General features: G+C 39.7%; 1 protein-coding gene across 1 annotated transcript in view; it reads left to right on the top strand.

The window, feature by feature from the left end:
* Window positions 1-18426, top strand: part of LOC126101384 (sentrin-specific protease 6-like) — a 193981-nt gene that overhangs the window by 57854 nt on the left and 117701 nt on the right. Inside the window, exon 5 of the mRNA XM_049912050.1 lies at window positions 16464-16622. Coding sequence (XP_049768007.1) covers window positions 16464-16622 — 159 coding nt within the window. The remainder of the gene's footprint in view (window positions 1-16463; window positions 16623-18426) is intronic.

The raw sequence follows: 18426 nt of genomic DNA, 5'->3' as shown, positions 1-18426 counted from the left end.
GCTCTTGTTCATTTTATCATTGTTCATGAGTTCATAAGGACTATGTTGATTTTTATGAATGTGATGGTCAAAACTCTGCAAGGATTCCTCCTGTTTGTGCCATAACCTGTTGAGTTGCTCATGGTAATATCTTGCTGTATTCATTTTTCTACACCTATCAGTTAACCCTTCCTGGAGGAGGTTCCTTAACTTCTCGACACATCAAATGAACTCTGCCATCACCAGTTCGTTTAAGCTTAGCTGTGCTTAATAACTGACCATCACTCCAATTCCCCAGTGAGGCAGCTGTGTGCAGATTATCAAAGAATATAAATATATCCTCCCTACGTTTCCCAGAAAATGGAGCAACCAGTGCTGGGAAACTTGTATCAAAGACAGGTAAAGTATGGGGCAACATTTCCTATTTCTCCACCCGTAATTGACTGACTCTATATGTAACCATGCTAGCTGATCAGCCAAGTGCTATATTGCACTTAGACAAGCAGACAGACTCCAAAAGGTTGCTTAAATCGTAGCATTAATGGCAATGGAGAATGGCTTGTTGAACCTCTAACGCCGTCCATTTTCAATCTCAGCAGCACGCTGACTCCAATCGTAGGTGGAGCGGTCATGGCAGAGAGCGGGCCTTGGATTGCTGGATTGCTGTCAATGAAGGAGGAGGTCCAATTGAGGAAGGCATTGACAATGTGTACAATGAATAAGCATTGATTCCACTGAGCCAAGTGTGTTAGTCCTTGGCTGCTGAACAGGTATCCATGATGTTGATTCCACTGAGCCAGGTGTGATGGCCCCTGACTGATGACCACATGCTCTTGATGGCTGTTATTGTATTGCAGAAAGGCGTGTAGTGCTGGCTCGCACCGTCACAGGTGGTGCCAAGAGAGAGGTTGGCAGTGTCACACTCCAAGCCCCAGAACACAGGAGGCCCATGTTGTATCCTTGGCGAGGGCAGGACAAGCCTGATTTCTTTATCTTGACCCTTAGCTGGTGGCGGGACGGATCACTGTTCCATGAACAGGCACTCGGGCAGTGGACAGGGGTTCGAAGTCCAGAAGTAGCAGAGGCAGCTGGATCATTTGCATGGAGCTGATTGTCATGGGCCGACCCTGCATTACAGTCCACAATGGCTAATGAGTAACACATGATGGCAAGAATGAACTTAAATGTGTTGCCGCCTACTGATTGTGTGATAGTGACATCATTAAGCTCTTGTGTCATTAAGTCTCATTGTGACCATGTTTGCTAAGGTATTGGTGTCTTTCCTTATAGTTTGTTCGTCATTCAGACTTGACAACACTGGAGTGTGTGCCACCTAACCATTGTGTCAGATGATGATGTATTGTTGCCGTACACTTCCATCAACTCAACGTGGAGTTTTGCAGTCATTCCTTTTCTTAATATACAATGTTGTAATTACTGCATAACATTCCATTTTATTAGTGGGCTGCTTCATTTTGTTTTGGGTGCTCTAGTGGTGTGCTATGGTACTAATGCGTGGGGATTCTGATGTGCTCGAAGCAATACAGATATGTACCTGGAGAAAAATAAAAAATTAAATTACCACTTTTTTGAGATGATGATTAAGACTTGAATCCCCATATGCTATGTACAAATTTCTTACGCAGTTTTTTCTGTGTGAAGCAAGAATTCTGCTTTCACAGACAAAATACAAATTAAAGAGCTAAAGATAACTAGCTATGTTTTTGCTGAAGTCACAGATCTCAAGAAAACTCTTCCAGGAATCAGTACCTTAAGGTAAAAAGAGCTGGCAACATCTAGCTCAGACACCTTCACTTAGGTGCAAAGATGCAACTGGTAACTCCTACGCCTCTGAGAAAAGAGAACAGTGTTTGAACATAGTAAATTCATTAACATCATCTTCAAAAACATTGGCATGAACAATTCCGCTGTCATACACATTCAGGTCTGACTGAAGGAATGCACTTCCTTTTACAAAAGAACATTTCTCTTCCGCATCTAAAAATACATGTATATAGAGTAAAATGGGGAAGCAGGAGCCTTGGCACTAAACATTACCTGTAGCTGCATAGAATTGATGCTCATATTCAGTTGCTCATTAGGTTTTTTGTACTAAGGTATGAAGTGATGCACTTCTGTGTTTATGGAAGAGTTTTCTGTGCTATTAATCCATTTATTTACCTGACTCTTCCGTAGATTTCTTGGTGAGTTACTGTCGGCACTCTGTTTCAGTAGAGCACTGACTAGGGCAAAAAGACAGGATTCTAGAAGAGAGTAGTGCCTTTGTTACGGCCTCTACATGAAAGATCCTAGAGTACTACTCCAATCCAAAAGGAAATTTTCACTCTGCAGTAGTGTGTGCGCTGATATGCAACTTCCTGGCAGATTAGAACTGTGTGCAGATTTAGACTCAAACTTGGGACCTTTGCGGGCAAGTGTTCTACCGACTGAACTACCCAAGCATGACTCGTGACCCATCCTCACAGCTTTACTTCCAGCAGCACCTTGTCTTCTACCTTGCAGACTTCACAGAAGCTCTACTGTGAAGTTTGCAAGACTAACTCCTGGAAGAAAGGATTTTGTGGAGACATGATTAGCCACAGCCTGGGGGATGTTTTCAGGAAGAAATTTTCACTCTGTAGCAGCGGAGTGTGTGCTGATATGAAACTTCCTGGCAGATTAAAACTGCCGAATTTCTATCCAGCACACAGTTTCAATCTACCAGGAAGATTAGTGTCAGCACTGCAGAGTGAAAATTTCTTTCTGAAAACATCCCCCACGCTGAGATTAATCCATATCTCTGCAGTATCCTTTTTTCTTGGAGAGCTGCTCTTGCAAGTTTCACAAGACAGCTACTGCAAAGTTTGGAAGGTAGAAGACGAGGTACTGGCAGAAGCACAACTGTGTGGGTGGGTTGCAAGTCGTGCTTGAGTAGCTTGGTCAGTAGAGCACTTACTCGTGAAAGGCAAAAGTCCCAACTTTGAGTCTTAGTCCACACACAGTTTTAATCTGCCAGGAAGTTTTACTACTACAATTTTTATAGCCCGAAGTAGGTAGGCCTGACAGATGTGAAAGGGATTAGGAAAAAACTGCCAGGGTCGTAACAGGTTTGGATATAAAGTGCATGCAAGTCGTGATTTGGAAGCTCAGGGAATTTTCACGAAATGATTGGAATATTACTGTTCACATAAAAGCCCACCATCTGAGGCTGGATCGCCCTTATGGTGTGCCACATCCTATACTGAATATTTCTGGAGCAACAAAACCAACTACTTACCCCGTTGTTGAACTTCATTACAACGAAACAAAATGAATACAGTATATACAGGAATTATTTGGACACTTGAAGCTTGTACTGTTCGACTCTACAGAAGAGTCAGGTAAATAAATGCATTAATAGCACAGAAAACTCTTCCATAAACACAGAAGTGCTATTGAGTGGTGAATTAAAGTCTGATATGGAGCTAGAACTTCATTTAATATTGTTCACCTTATTATTTCATTAATGAAACAAAGCAGTAGGCTCTGCCAGAAATATAGACTCTTAGACAATGTGTCAAATAGTGTGTTTTAATATGGCAGTATGCCATCTTAGGCAATTTATAACACTTAAAAACACTTGATAATGGCACTTTGAAGCCGAAATCATGATTGTGTAAGTGTAAATGTAACATTGTAAATAAACAAGTCCAATGGCAGTACTGACTTTAAAGAGATTCCCGTATAACTGACAACCATCAAATAACCTCCCAGCTGCAGAGACCTTATTATTTATACATGCTTGTTGTGGACAGTAAAGGGAACACTTGTTCCAAAACTGCATCTATCATTATGACTATAACACTGTTTATATCATTGTTATTCGAATCCTAACCAAGGGCCCAAGTTTTCCCTAAATATGTCTTTCATCTCAGGATTCGAAGGCCCAACTGGGACTACATCTGATTTGTGTAGCGATCTTTGCTGGGGTGGGTAGTGGGGATGATGGGGTGGGCTACAGTAAGGAGTGGGGAGATGGTGGGATAGTATGGTAGGGCTGAAGATACTAATGCTGGTGCTACCTGAGGGACATGGTAGGGACAGGATAGTGCCCTACTAAGTGCATCATTGGGAGGATGTGCTGAGATGGAAGGTATGTATAGGGTTGGAGAGGTGGGGGAGGGATGGGATAGGTAGCTGAAGGGCAAGTACTTGTGAAGTGTCACAGAAGTTGATGTGGATAGGGCGTACTCACTCTTGGCCTAGACTGTAAAGATTTTGTGAGCGAATTTGACCCAGGTGAAGCTTTTGGAGCTCTGTGTGATATGTGGCCCATGAATAGTTTGGCATATGATGAAATGAAAGTTTTCAATGCTGTACTACACTTTCGTTCGTAGATGATACCTTCAAGGAAGAAATTATTGTTGATGAGGACATAGCTTGTCATAGTGACCAGGAAGGAGGTTGTAGGTTTAGAGTCAGATGGGCAATGGGAAAGGTAGTGGTCAATAGCGGTAAGGCCATGTGCGTTGAAGATGTTAGTGGAGAAGGAAGTGACATCAACAGTGATGAGAAAGACCACATGTGGTAAAGGAACAGAAGCTGTGGAGTGTTGGTAGAGGAAATTGTTAGTGTCTTTTATGTTGGAGGTTATGTTACAGGTAACAGGCTAAAGGTGTTGGTGCACATGGGTAGATTTTCTCTCTGGTTCACAGTGGGATGTCCTAGGTGGTTACTCTATTAAATAAGAAACTAACAATTTCCTCTACTGACTCCTCACAGTTACTGTTCCTTTACTGCATGATGCCCTGCTCGTCACTGTCAATGCCATGTCCCTCTACACTAACATTCCTAACGCCCATGGCCTTGCCACCCACCCGCAATTATTTTGTCTTTGAAGATATCACCTACAAACAAATCTCTGGCACTGCAATGGGCGTCCACATGTCATCATTCTTTGCCAGCCTATCCATGGACCACATAGAGGAAGGGACCTTTTTTAACAAACTAGAATTCCAAACCCCTCATGTTGTTCAGATTAATTGATGGAACCTTAAGGATCTGGGCCAACAGTGAGGATACCACTATCGACATTCTTTCAGAAACTTTTAGCGTTTCGCCTACTTTGTTTCTTCATTTGTTGATGGCCCTCGGTGTCGACACTGGCTGAAAAATGGGGTTTGTAATTCTGACGCTGACTGTTGTAAATGATTTAGCCGACAGATACACAGTTGCGTTCAGTCTTGCACTTTTCACAACCCCCCAACAATCCACAGTTACATATGGCCAGTGCACTATTTTTCTAACTTCCCATAATCCTCATTGATAGTTAGCAGACGAATATCCACATAATGCTTCAGTAGTTTACTGTTGAACCTCTACGAGCAGTAAAAGCATAACCACAAAGTTCACAGTTTTTGAAGAATATAAAAGTACGTATGGAGCAGACACTTGTCTCTGTTTTAACAAACGACCTAATTGTGTAACAGTTATTACACTGTCATTCTAACCAACACAGGTTTCTCATCTGAAACTCTGCCATGTACTTACTGTCTCGTGGCCAAAGTTGGGCCCTTATATATCCTCACAATAATAGGTACTGAAACTACACATTGTTTGAAGCTAAATTTACAGAAATTACGAAGTTTCTTCTACTTCAAGGGTTAAGCCGAATTATTTCTTTAAATGACGAAATTAACAAATATTGTTACGCAAACAATACTTTTGATAAAACTGTTAATTACTTTGGAAATAATTAAGGGCTGGTTTTGGTAACATGTTTCTGACTAGAGCCAAATAGATACTTTAAGAATACTAGCATTTCGTCTTCCAAATGTTTACAATTAGTACAGAATTTATATTTGTTTATAAGTCAACAATAGACTTAAAAGAAAAAAAGCAAAAGCACTCAGTCTTCAGGCACCAAGTGGTCTACCGGGACCATCCGACTGCCGTGTCATCCTCAGTGGAGGATGCGGATTGGAGGGGCGTGGAGTCAGCACCCAGCTCTCCCGGTCGTTATGATGGTATTCTTGACCGAAGTCGCTACTATTCAGACGAGTAGCTCCTCAATTGGCATCACGAGGCTGAGTGCACCCCGAAAAATGGCAACAGCGCATGGCGGCCTGGATGGTCACCCATCCAAGTGCCGACCACACCCAACAGCGCTTAACTTCGGTGATCTCACGGGAACTGATGTATCCACTACGGCAAGGCCGTTGCCATAATAGACTTTAAGCTACGAAACAATTACTGATTTCACCCTATAAAGAAAGATACTAATTAGTAATAGTCAAAATAAATTAGAAAATTACATACATAAAATTAGGCCCAAAATTAGATCTGGTGTTATTTACTTTAAAACTGAGGGCCAACCTTTCTCTTTTATGGAAATGCAGATTATATTCACGTATGTTAATGGTAATTAGTTCAAAAATGAAAAAATGAATTTGAAGGGGGCAGATGGCAAAACAAGAGGGGAAGTGAAAATATCCTAGCTTGCTTCGTCACATCACCCCCTAATTGCATTGACCAAATAGATATTGCAAATAACTGGACAATTCAATGACCACAAGTGACACCAGAAATTGGGTTTAAAATCTACACACAAAAAATATTACGTAAGAAATACTATCAAAAACTACAGTATATATATTTTTCCAAATTCATACTTATACTAACTGGTCACATGAAAATCCCCATACAAAATATTTACATACAGTGTATTGTACATGTACATAAAATATCCACAAGCTATACTTTTAACGAAGATTTGCATCTTCATCATAACGCGACGTCCTTTTTGAGTAAGCAAAGGTTACATTTAATGATATGTATCATCTTATACAAGTCCTGTCCAGCTCAACAAAAAATTAATCCTCATGGGTAGCAAAGAATTTAAAGTACACTGTACGTTGCAGTTCATGTTTAGACAAAAAATTTCACTTGCTCAATGTTTAGTATTTTCCACAAGCACTTTTACGCTTCTAATGAGTTTTTACACATTTTCTCACCAAGTTGTCCATGCCTTCAACAGGGCCAAGTGGCAGTTAGTAAGGAATTGCACTGCTATCAGTTCCCCTGGAGGTGGTTCTCCACCGCCATCTTACATCAAAAACTTTAGACACCATACACTACTTTAGTACACTTACTTTTACTTCTAAGTAAGTTTAAAAAAACTGTCTAACAGTAATGGTGTATGATAGTCATTATATCATAAACAAATACATAGTCCTCATAATCTCACAGCAATTACCACTAAATTTGACTATAGTACAAAAGGTGTGTACTAGAAAAAAATTTAAATGAAGTGCACATTACACTACAAAACATTACGCTAAGTCGTAACTGTCTGAAACTGGTTAAACTTGAAAGATTTGGGTCTCTTTCCCCTTTTTCAAACTAGCAAAAACTTAAGATGTGCAGTAGCATAGATTTACTAATAAATACTTTATGAAAAAAGAATAGAATCACCATCACATAACTTAATTACTATTCAAATCAAAATTTAGGGTATGGAAGTTGTACCAAATCATAGCCCCCACTTGTCTGCTCAACTCCGAGTATTACTCTCATTCAACCAGAAAATTAAATCCTCGTAAAATGCTACCAAATATTTTACCTGCCAGAATATTCACATCAGTTTATCACCACAGTTATCCGTAAATCAGCAAACTTATTGTTCGTTGTTCCAATATCACCATTTTCAGCTCATAATTCCTTTTGTGCCCAAAAATCAGGCCTTTATGTATCCTCACAATAATAGGTGCTGAAACTACACATTGTTCGAAGTTAAATTTACAGAAATTACAATTAAAACTTACTTCATTCAATTAACTGAATAAATTGCATCTTTTTAACAGTTGCTTCTACTGCAAGGGTTAAGCCGAATTATTTGTTTAAATGACGAAATTAACAAATATCAATACACAAACAATACTTTTGACAAAACTGTTAATTACTTTGGAATTAATTAAGGGCTGGTTTTGGTAACATGTTTCCAACTAGAGCCAAATGGATACTTTAATAATTTCGTCTTCCAAATGTTTACAATTAGTACAGAATTTATATTTGTTTATAAGTCAACAATAGATTTTCAACTACGAAACAATTACTAATTTCACCCTATAATGAAAAATACTAACTAGTAATAGTCAAAATAAATTAGAAAATCAATTACATACATAAAACTAGGTAAAAAATTAGATCTGGTGTTATTTACTTCAAAACTGAGGGCCAACCTTTCTCTTTTCTGGAAATGCAGATTATATTTACATATGTTAAGGTAATTAGTTCAAAAATGAAAAAATGAATTTGAAGGAAGCAGATGGCAAAACAAGAGGGGAAGTAAAAATATCCCAGCTTGCTTCGTCGGAACTCAACACACACTCTTTCGTTTGCTTCACCCATTCCTCCTCAGCCCAACAAGTCACTTCTTTGATATTGACCTCCCAGGGTGTATATTACCCGGGAGATCCAGGAAAAACCCCGGAATTTTTTCATCCCAGAGAAAACTGGGTATAACCCGGTAATTTTTTAGAATTCCGCAAATTTTTCATTGTTTTAGTTTTCTGTTAAATTTTTGTCTGGTAAGGACCAATACTCTATAAAGGATATTACTGTATTACACTTCTGCAGAGTAATACTTCAACAATAAAACATAAACGAGAGAAAAAAATGAAAATAACTTAAATTAGCGTGAAGCCACAACTGTTTACATTAGATTCGTTTTAGCAGTTATAAGCATGCTTATGCGTATGCAGAGTTGAGTCGCATTTTGAGTTGTAGATTCTCCTGCTTCTGGCTGCAGGAATGTGGCTGTTGCATGTGCAAGCAGTTGCAGCAAGCAGCTAGATGCTACCAGGAAGAGGGGGCACCAAATTCATTTTCTTGAGGGGAAAAAACCTTGTTTCACAAAGTGCCTAGCATCCAGCACATGTTGGTCTATCGGTTATTCATATGATTTTGAAATGAATCCCTGTTGGTTTTTTTAACACATTTTATGTTGATTTCTGAATGAATCGTAAGTTGATTTTTGAATGCGTGCATAATGTACGTGATATTTCTATCAGGAGAATCCTCGTCACATCTAGAAATAAACTTTCCGCAGACAAAAGGGTGAGCTATACGAGCTGAGCGGAGTAAAGCCGAACAGATGAATGCCAATCGTTGTCTGATTATGTGGTTGACTGAGTTTGCGAAAGATCAGCATTTTTATAATTACTAGCGAAATCCATAGATTCAGACTACTGGAATGGAAATAAAGGAATAACAAGTGAGAAAGATTACGTATTATCTTCTCTGTGTATCCAAGAAAATGAAATTTTGACAGAAAATTTTTGGTCAGATCGCTACACTAGTAAGGGCCAGTTGTACAGTCCCCAGCTAGCAGCCGCTTAAGTTCTGTTCTGGAAGTAACGTGGAAAACGTGTTGTATGAACATGGAACAACGCATAACCAGAGAATAATTATGGGATAACTAAACCTGTGATTCTGGAAGGGCTAGTGAAGTTAATTGGCGAACAAATTTTTACAATGGCAGGAATAGCTACAGATTGTTTGTTAGAACGAGGAATGAGAAGAAACCGGGACATCAAACAAATTATGGAAGAATAAGGCAATTCCAAATTTATATAAAAATTTTGTAATACTACTTTTCAATCTCATATTTGAGAAACTGGTGCGTATGAATGAAATGTGAAACTATTTCCTAACATAAAGCTTTCTGCTTGTAGTAGGCCTAATAGGCATTTGATATTGGTACTTCACGAATTATATTATGTCCTGTTATAAAAATGACCATTTGTGCCAAAACAAAGTTCTGCAATATTAGAAAGGCCTATTTTGTTATATCTAGCAGACGGTGACAAAATAGAGGTAATCAGATCAAGAAACCACACCAGTCTCGGGTATTATCTGTATTAACAGCTTTTTCAGTATTAGATAACAACATATTGATTTTTCATATAGCAAAATGGTTGACAGACTTTGATGAGGTAATAGATTCTGTCGCAGAAAGGAAAGCGCGCCATGTAAAGCTGTAGCAAGATTAGAGAGGAAAAAAATGCTAGGAGCTAAGGATTGAAGAAATGTGTATTTTCTTGCTTGTCTCTTGTGTTTATTGGTTTTATGTATCATATATTTAATTTTATGTCACACAAAACAGCCAGTTGTTAGCTAATAGGCAATAAAGAGTGCCAATTTTCTAAAGAGTTCTTGTTCTCCCGATTACAAATAATCCCATCCACTATTAATTGGGAGATTTTTTTTAAAGAGTGGCAGGCTGTCAAACCGGCCGATTGGGAGCAGGACAGGCACCACAGGACATTTCAATTTCCATTGTCCTGAATATAGTTAGATGGCATCCATTACAAAATATAAACTTTTCAATTCCACAGAGCGAAATACAGTAACGTGCGATAGAAGCATGCTGTATGAAGAGGTGTGGCACTGCACTTTAGCTCACTTAAGACCAAATAACATGTCTTACATTTTTTTCATGTTTCAGACTTCTCAGAAAGATGTGCACAAGAAGATGAACATATTTCTGAAAATTCGTTTTTTTTTAATTATTATTATTATTATTATTATTTTTTTTTTATGTTGACCCGGTTAGCAAATATCGCAGATCCAGGGCTGATGGGAAGAGCAGTCTGATTTATAGTGGGTAGTCTCCATGTGCCTGTGTTTACATTTAGTGATTTTGCTGTTTCCCCTTCGTTTACTCTCACGTCAAATGAAAACAAAACGGATATCTGTGGCTGGGAGCTATCAAGTGAATTAAAATACATTCACGTAATTACGGAAGGCTAAAATATGTTGTTAGTTTCAGATTTTATTATATTTCCACCTTTCTGACTGTCAAGCATTAATCGCCTTGCAGAACAATGAAGTTATTTTTGTCTGTTTGCTAAAGAAATTTGACTTTTTATTAACCTTTTCCACAGAGGCAGTCAATGTATTTGAAATGAAATGTTTAATTCCACAGTACTGGCTAGTTTCAGCTGTTCGCTGCATTTCAAGTGCACATTTTCATCTTCTAGCACATATGGCATTATGCCATAATAAAGAACCAAACATGATATAATACAGTACTTATGCTCCAATAAAATTTACATCCCGAAAACCACACCGAAAAGCTTAATATCATGTTGAGGTATACTTCATTGAGAATCTGGACATACGAATGTGGACTTAAAGTATACAATTTAAATGTGCACATTTTAGTATGATTCACGAAATTCCATGCTCTTGGAGTATCCTCTGATGTCTTGTTTCTTATATGACATAGTGTATGATCTTTCAGTGTTTACACGTACGTACATACGGGCTTCCAACGTTACGGTAGCTGTGAAAGTGCGTTGTTGCCTGTTATCTGCACTCTCTGGCAACTGCTGAAATGAACCTATTTCTGACAGGTCGCAGGAAAATATTGCAAATGGTGGTTTGAAAAGAAATATCCTTTTACGTAAGTTGAACTATGTGCAAGAATGTACCATGAATTTCTTAAATCACAGAGCGTTTGACTCTCATTTGAAAATCAACTCTTTAATGAGCCATTTAGAAGAATTTCGAACCTTGAAGATCAGACATTTAAGTCATTATTAAAAATTTTACTGGCACATTTGTGTAATATATCTTAAAGTGTAAAACACGAAAAAAATATCAACATTATACGCGAAAGCTTAGCTTCTCTTGAAGCTTATTAACCTTAGAGATCAATATTATATATGAAAGATTTGCTTTTCTTGTAGCAACACTATGTATGTTTATGTAAACTATTAACTTTCCCTGTTCGTGCTACGTAACAGTGATGTTGCTGTTGGCTGACTACATCACGTGTCCTATGCTCTGAATATTAGCTGTCATTGGCTGGCGAGATCACATGACATGATGAGCTATGACTGGCTTACAAAAGCGCATCGCAATCTCGATTTAAATGATTTGGAAAGTAACATGCAGCATTTGGTGGAATTCCAATGTATACTTTCGTAATACGAAAATACGCAGCATACATGTTGCTGCACATCAAAGATATTTCCAAAACGTGTCTTTTTCCTTGAGTTTCATTTTCTGAAGTGCCAGGAAATTCGACACCCGTGTATAAAACCATAACCATTCAAAGAATTGACAAGTTTTGTAGTTTCGAGTGAAAATGTATTGTCACTTAACACGAAAAAAGTATGTTTTCACCCAGGAGAAAGTGTATTTTTTACTGGGGAAATCCGAGAAAAATCCGGAAATTTTTTTCCTGGTCCGCGTATACACCCTGCCTCCACTTCAATGATAGCTATATCAATAATACCATCCACATCAAACTTACTATCTGCCAACAATACCTCCACTTCTACAGCTACCACCTATTCCATACCATACAACTTAACCAGCCATGGTTGTTGCATCTGTAGTGATGAGAGATTCCTTTCTAAATGTGCCACGGGCCCCAAAGAGGCCTTAACGGCCAAGATTACCCTCTGAACCTTAACTACAAACAACCTCCTGTGCCTTGTGTCTCTAGGCACTTACCATTCCTCGTATATCTACTAGAGCACCCCATTCGTGATTCAGTACCTTTTAGGACTCAAGCAACTGAATCACGTTCTTCACTATGGTTTCAACTACTTCTGATGCCTTGAAATGAGAAATATCTCCCTACTGTTCTCCCACAGTGATATTCTGTTAACCACCCAACCTATCAAATATCCTTGACAACCCCTATTCCACACCTTCCCCCAACCCTTTTCCCCCATGACTCGTATCTCTGCAATAGACCTTGATGCAAGCCCTGTTTCATCATCATCCAGCTACGAGCTTTCCTAGTCCTGTCAAGGCATCTCCTATCCCATCAAAGGCAGGGCCACTTGTGAAAGGAGCCATGTGATGTATCAGTGCAACTGTGCAACATTCTACATGGGCATGATCTCTAAGAAGCTGTCTGTATGCATTAATGGCCATCAATCAAACTGTTACCAAGAGACAGCTGTACCATCCATTTGCTGAAGATACTGCTAACACCATGTGCTTTACTCCATTGACTGCTTCACTGTGCGAGCACTGACGGGAACTCTGTAACATATCCTTTGTTTCCCTAATCTCCCCCACCCCTTCCCTCAGTCTCAATCTTCACTAGTCCCTGCCATCAACCAGTATATCAGTCAGATTCCAACTGTCACCCATTATGCACCTGCAACATTGAGTAATCTAATTCTTAAATTCCGCACCTGGTTTTTCTGTTTAAGAGGTGTAATCTTGTGTTTTTATGACTGTAAAGTGTAGCTGGACAGCCTGTAGGGTTGTTGTCATTTCTTTTGAATGACCAACTAAACTGATTGTTAAGGTGGCATTGTCCATTTGTGACACATCAGGAAGGTAGCAAGCTGCATATTTAAGTATCTGTGTATTTATAGTTTTCTATGTAACTTAGTCATGCTAGAATAGATACTGTATGCATACGTAGGAGGAGCTGCCCGCAGTTCATGCTGAAGGCACCTTTGGTTATGATGGGCCGTCTTCAGATTGGTGCCTGGTGTGTAGCTGTGGCAGAGGATGTGGCATGTTGCATGTGACACCTCAGTTGTATTACCCATGGGCTCTGCTGCCAAGGCACCTCCTAGTGTACCCGATATTGTGGATACACCCTCACTGCAGGGTGAGCGACAGCTGATGACATGTTCGCTCTAAGCAGAGGGGTGGTTTGGAGGCTGGCTGTCAGGTGTTGCCCATTCACATGGGGAGTGGGCAGGTGGCAGCGCGTTCAGCAGGGTCTGAGCAGTCACACAAGGACGCTCTTTGCCCATTATCAGGAGCACCAATATTAGGCGTATGACAGAATGTCTTACAGAAATAACGGTCATGGCTGGAAAGAAAGCCAGTGTGCACTCAGTATGTCTGTCAGGAGGCCTCATCAGAGATGTGGAGGTGGCCTGGCTGTGGCTTCCGAGGATGCAGCGTGCGGTCCTCGGAAAGTTGTGACTAGAGTCTATTGTTTGTGTTCTGAGGCCACCCTGAGTTCATATGGGCAGCTGGTAGAAATGGTGAAAGCTGGTTGCGTTCCTTGTGAGGTGCAAGCAGATCTTGCAATTTGCAGCATTGTTCCCACGGTATCATGGTCCTTTGGTTTGGAGTCGACTGGAGGGTTCCAGCCCTCGTTTATGGTCTTGACTGCACATTTCGGGATCTCCATTATTGTGAGGAGAATTGTAACACACTCCTTGATAGGTCAGGGATGCACTACACAAAGGAAGCAACTACTCATGTAGCAGAGTACGTGTGGAGTGCACATGGCTTTTTTAGGCCAAGAGGTAGTTTTAGGTACTGACTAATTTAGCCTTGCATCTGCTCTGGCGCCTAGTGATAAGCAGACTGCACCCAAGGGGTCAAGGGGTTCCCTAACCATCAGCCTAATTGGGTGTTGAAATTTCTGACAGCTATATTTCTAATGTGCTCAACAAAGTTGAGCGGATGGCACTGTGTGTGTTCCCAAACTGGAGTGTCTTGGGGACCCTTTGCTGTTTTATTCACACCCATGTTAATGTTGCAATCCCACGTGATCACTCTATAGGAGGGTGGAAAACAGGAGGGATGAAAAAGCTGAAGTACCCGTTATTGCTTTGGATCACATGCAGCTTTCACCGCATGGTTTTGAATGCTCCCTAGTCTTTCCAACCTCTACACAAGAGCAAAAGATGCAGTCATACTCCACCCGAAAAGGGTGCAATCAGTTTAAATGGTGATACAGCCCCAGAATGTCATTAGAGAACGGTTGAAATGTCTGGGGTGTCAGCAGTGTCAAAGAATGTCACAAACATCTTCCTGTTGCCCATTGCACTGTGAACGGTTTTCGTCTATGAAAGACTCAATGACCCCGGGGAAGGGGTGGTTTCATTAATGCCCTATTGTCACCCCCTGAGGCCGTTTTGTGTCAATTGTGAGTGGTGATGTGTCTGAATATTTTCATCGGCCACCTATAAGAAAACTACATGATTTCAGTGCTCTGTGTCAATAGTAACATCTATTGCAGAGATGGCAAAAAATTGGTGATATGGGGGTAAGAGAGCCTGTGACAACCTTCTCATCATGTGCCACATCTACAGCAGCGTTGGGCAGAATTGTGGTGAAATTTGGTGTCAGTCTGAAATGAACTTTTGAGCTGTGGGCTTTTTTCATGTGTGTCAACACCTTGCTGTTTGAGGTGTTGCTGGGCCCAAGGGTAATGTCACAGGGTGCACCACTACAGAGGAAGGTTGTAGGTGCCTTAAAACCAAATTTCAAACTTATACATTGCAGTGAGAGGCAGCTACGATGTTTCGGAAAAATGGTGCTTTAATTTTGTTGTACAGTGTAGATATTAGTCACTGGCATTGAGAAACAGCTAAAATCACTAAAATTGAACAACGCTCAAAGGCCTGATGTCATCCTTGTCATGTTCTGTGCAGAATTTGTATCAAGAGTTATCTCCCATTTTATTCAGGAAGCACAGGTCATACCTATCCACATGAAGCACAGCAGAAGTGACCAAAAACTACCATCCAATCTTATTGGTTTCCATCTGTAGTAGAATCCAAAATTATGTTCTGAGCTCAGTCATACTGAGGTATCCCGAACAGAATGTTGTCCTCTGTGCTGACCGATGTGGGTTCTGAAAACATTGGTCATGGGAAACTCAACTTACGCTTTTCTCACTGACACCTTGAAAGCCATGGATAAAGACACTCAGATGTGTCAACTATTTATTGACATTTGAAGAGCATTTATCTTGATATCATACCACCATTTATTAACAAAAGTGTGCTAACGTGGGATATGAACAAACTTTGTGGCCTTAATTGCGGTTTCTTGATAGGGAGGACACAGCAGTGGAAGTAACTTCAGATGTGCTCCAGTGAAGTACGTTAGGACCATTGCTGTTCTTTTTATTTATATTACAGACCTGGCAGGTAACAATTTCGTCAGTTATGCAGTGGAGAGAAGTGAGGGATGAAAATTGTAAGAGAGACAAAGTCTTGGCTACAGTAAGAAAGTTTAAATGGTTGTAGATTGGAGGTAGCAATGAGGCTGACACAGAATAAATTGACGTGGATAGCTGCACCAAATCAGTCTTCAGACTGAAGATCACAACTATTTCAGATATGAAATAGATATTACATCATCTATTCAGCATTTTTCATGCCAGGAAAGCTGCAGATCAGACACGTAGGATAAGAACAATATTATTCACACATGGTAGTTGTCAGAGCATCTATAAAAATGTTTCACACAGCTTCATTACATAATGTTTATAACATTTTAGGTGTTGTGAGAAAACTTGCATGATTGATTAATTTTCAGTACTTGATATGTAAATGTCAGTACATTTGTTTTACTGATATGTGTTCAAAACAATTTACCTTCTGATTGCAACATTTTCATTTACTTTAGATAAATACTTTAGCTAAGCTCATTGACATCTTGTTATCACTAAATATGGAACATATCTCTCTATTTCTTAAAAATCATTGTTTGTGAAGGAGCCCAAATATGTGGATGGAATGCTGGCACTGTGCCACTACTGTGGCTACACCTCCAATGATTTCAACTGCTGTCAACGTTGCACGCGAAAGCTGCCCGACAACGTTAAAGCACTACCATCACAGGGTGTGACAGGATTACCAACTGGAACTAAGGAGGTGGGGAGATTACATTATGAGAATTTCTTTTCATATCTGTAATGGAAACACATTAATAATGTCATTGGAAAATATAAAAAGAGAATAACAGTTATGTCTTTGTGAAATCTGTTTGCGTCCTTTGGAGTTATGTGATACATATCTCGTAGTGTTAGACTGTTGTATTTTATGGTTTAACGGACTGCTAACATCTGTACATAGAGATTTGATACCAACCATCCTTCACAACCTGGGCAAAGTCCAAATAACAGGCACAGACAAAAACCACTGTTCATACTGCCTGGTGTAGACTGTTAGAAGCACAAAAATGAAATTTTCATTTTGATTGGATGCCCAAAAAGTTACTGTCCAGTGTTCTTTAGTTTAGTGATAGATTCCTTGAAGTTATAAGATTACTGAAATTACTGTTACATGCTGTGTTACTAAAGGCTAATGCAGCTTGGCTGTCTGAGGGTCAGGAGCCAGATTGTGAATACGTTCCTATCACGGTATATAGGCCTGACTTTGGGGTATTTTACCATCTGCATGTTAGCTAATACCCCAGGCCCTAGTTGTGCTTAATTCAAATATTTGTGGTGCTGTCTGCTCACCTAACTTTGATGGTATGACCTCTGGCTGAAAACACCACAGAATTGTTTATTGTATCAAAATCATGCATATTATATCATCACATCTTTTGAAATTGCCCATAATTTCTATGGCATTTATTTGGGTTTAGTACCAAGTGGTTATAAATTGTTATAAATTGATGGTCCTCAGAGGGCCTCAGTGTGAGGTGCATACATAGCAGCGCCCTGAAACATTGTGGGTATGTTCATTAACTATTGAGCTTGCAGAGTATTAATAGTTCCACTTTCTGCCACAAGGAGAATATATGGCACTGTAAGCAGTCAGATTGTGAAATGTATTTTGTTTCGACTACAGTATGCTGTTCATCAGTTGGCAATGCTTCTTGATTTCTCTTGTGAAGTGCCTGTTGGTGTAAATTTCTATAAGGTAAAAGTTTCCTGTATGAAATGCAATCGCTATTGAGAAGAAAGACAGTGCACAGCTGGTAAAGCTTTTTTTTTCCCCCGGGATGGCAGGAATAGCGGTGCTGTTCAAAAGGAGTAAGCTATTTGTTGGCACAGGATTTCACCATCACCCTTCTCTTATCAGCTTCATACAACACACGCACACGTGCGACACAACTCTCCCAATCAATGAAGAAAGAGGCCACTGTGCTCAGATGAAGAACACACTTTCAGTTAGGAAATTGTACCCACTCCCTGGGATATACCAGCCAACAATACCATATGACATTTATATTTACTATCATAATTGATGATGGCGTCCTCTTGGGTAAAATATTCCGGAAATAGTCCCCCATTCGGATCTACGGGCGGGGACTACTCAAGAGGACGTCGTTATCAGGAGAAAGAAAACTGGCGTTCTGCGAATCGGAGCGTGGAATGTCAGATTCCTTAATCGGGCAGTAGGTTAGAAAACTTAAAAAGGGAAATGGATAGGTTAAAGTTAGATGTAGTGGGAATTAGTGAAGTTCGGTGGCAGGAGGAACAAAATCAAATAGGGGTAATGCAGGAGTAGCTTTAATAATGAATTTAAAAAAAGGAGTGCGGGTAAGCTACTACAAACAGCATAGTGAACGCATTATTGTGGCCAAGATAGACACGAAGCCCACACATACTACAATAGTACAAGTTTATATGCCAACTAGCTCTGCAGATGATGAAGAAATTGATGAAGTGTATGATGAGATAAAAGAAATTATTCAGGTAGTGAAGGGAGACGAAAATTTAATTTA

This window comes from Schistocerca cancellata, chromosome 9 (genome assembly GCF_023864275.1).
Source record: "Schistocerca cancellata isolate TAMUIC-IGC-003103 chromosome 9, iqSchCanc2.1, whole genome shotgun sequence".
Taxonomy (NCBI): Eukaryota; Metazoa; Arthropoda; class Insecta; order Orthoptera; family Acrididae; genus Schistocerca; species Schistocerca cancellata.
The sequence above is the reverse complement of the archived record's forward strand: the minus strand, read 5'-3'. Positions and strand labels throughout refer to the sequence as shown.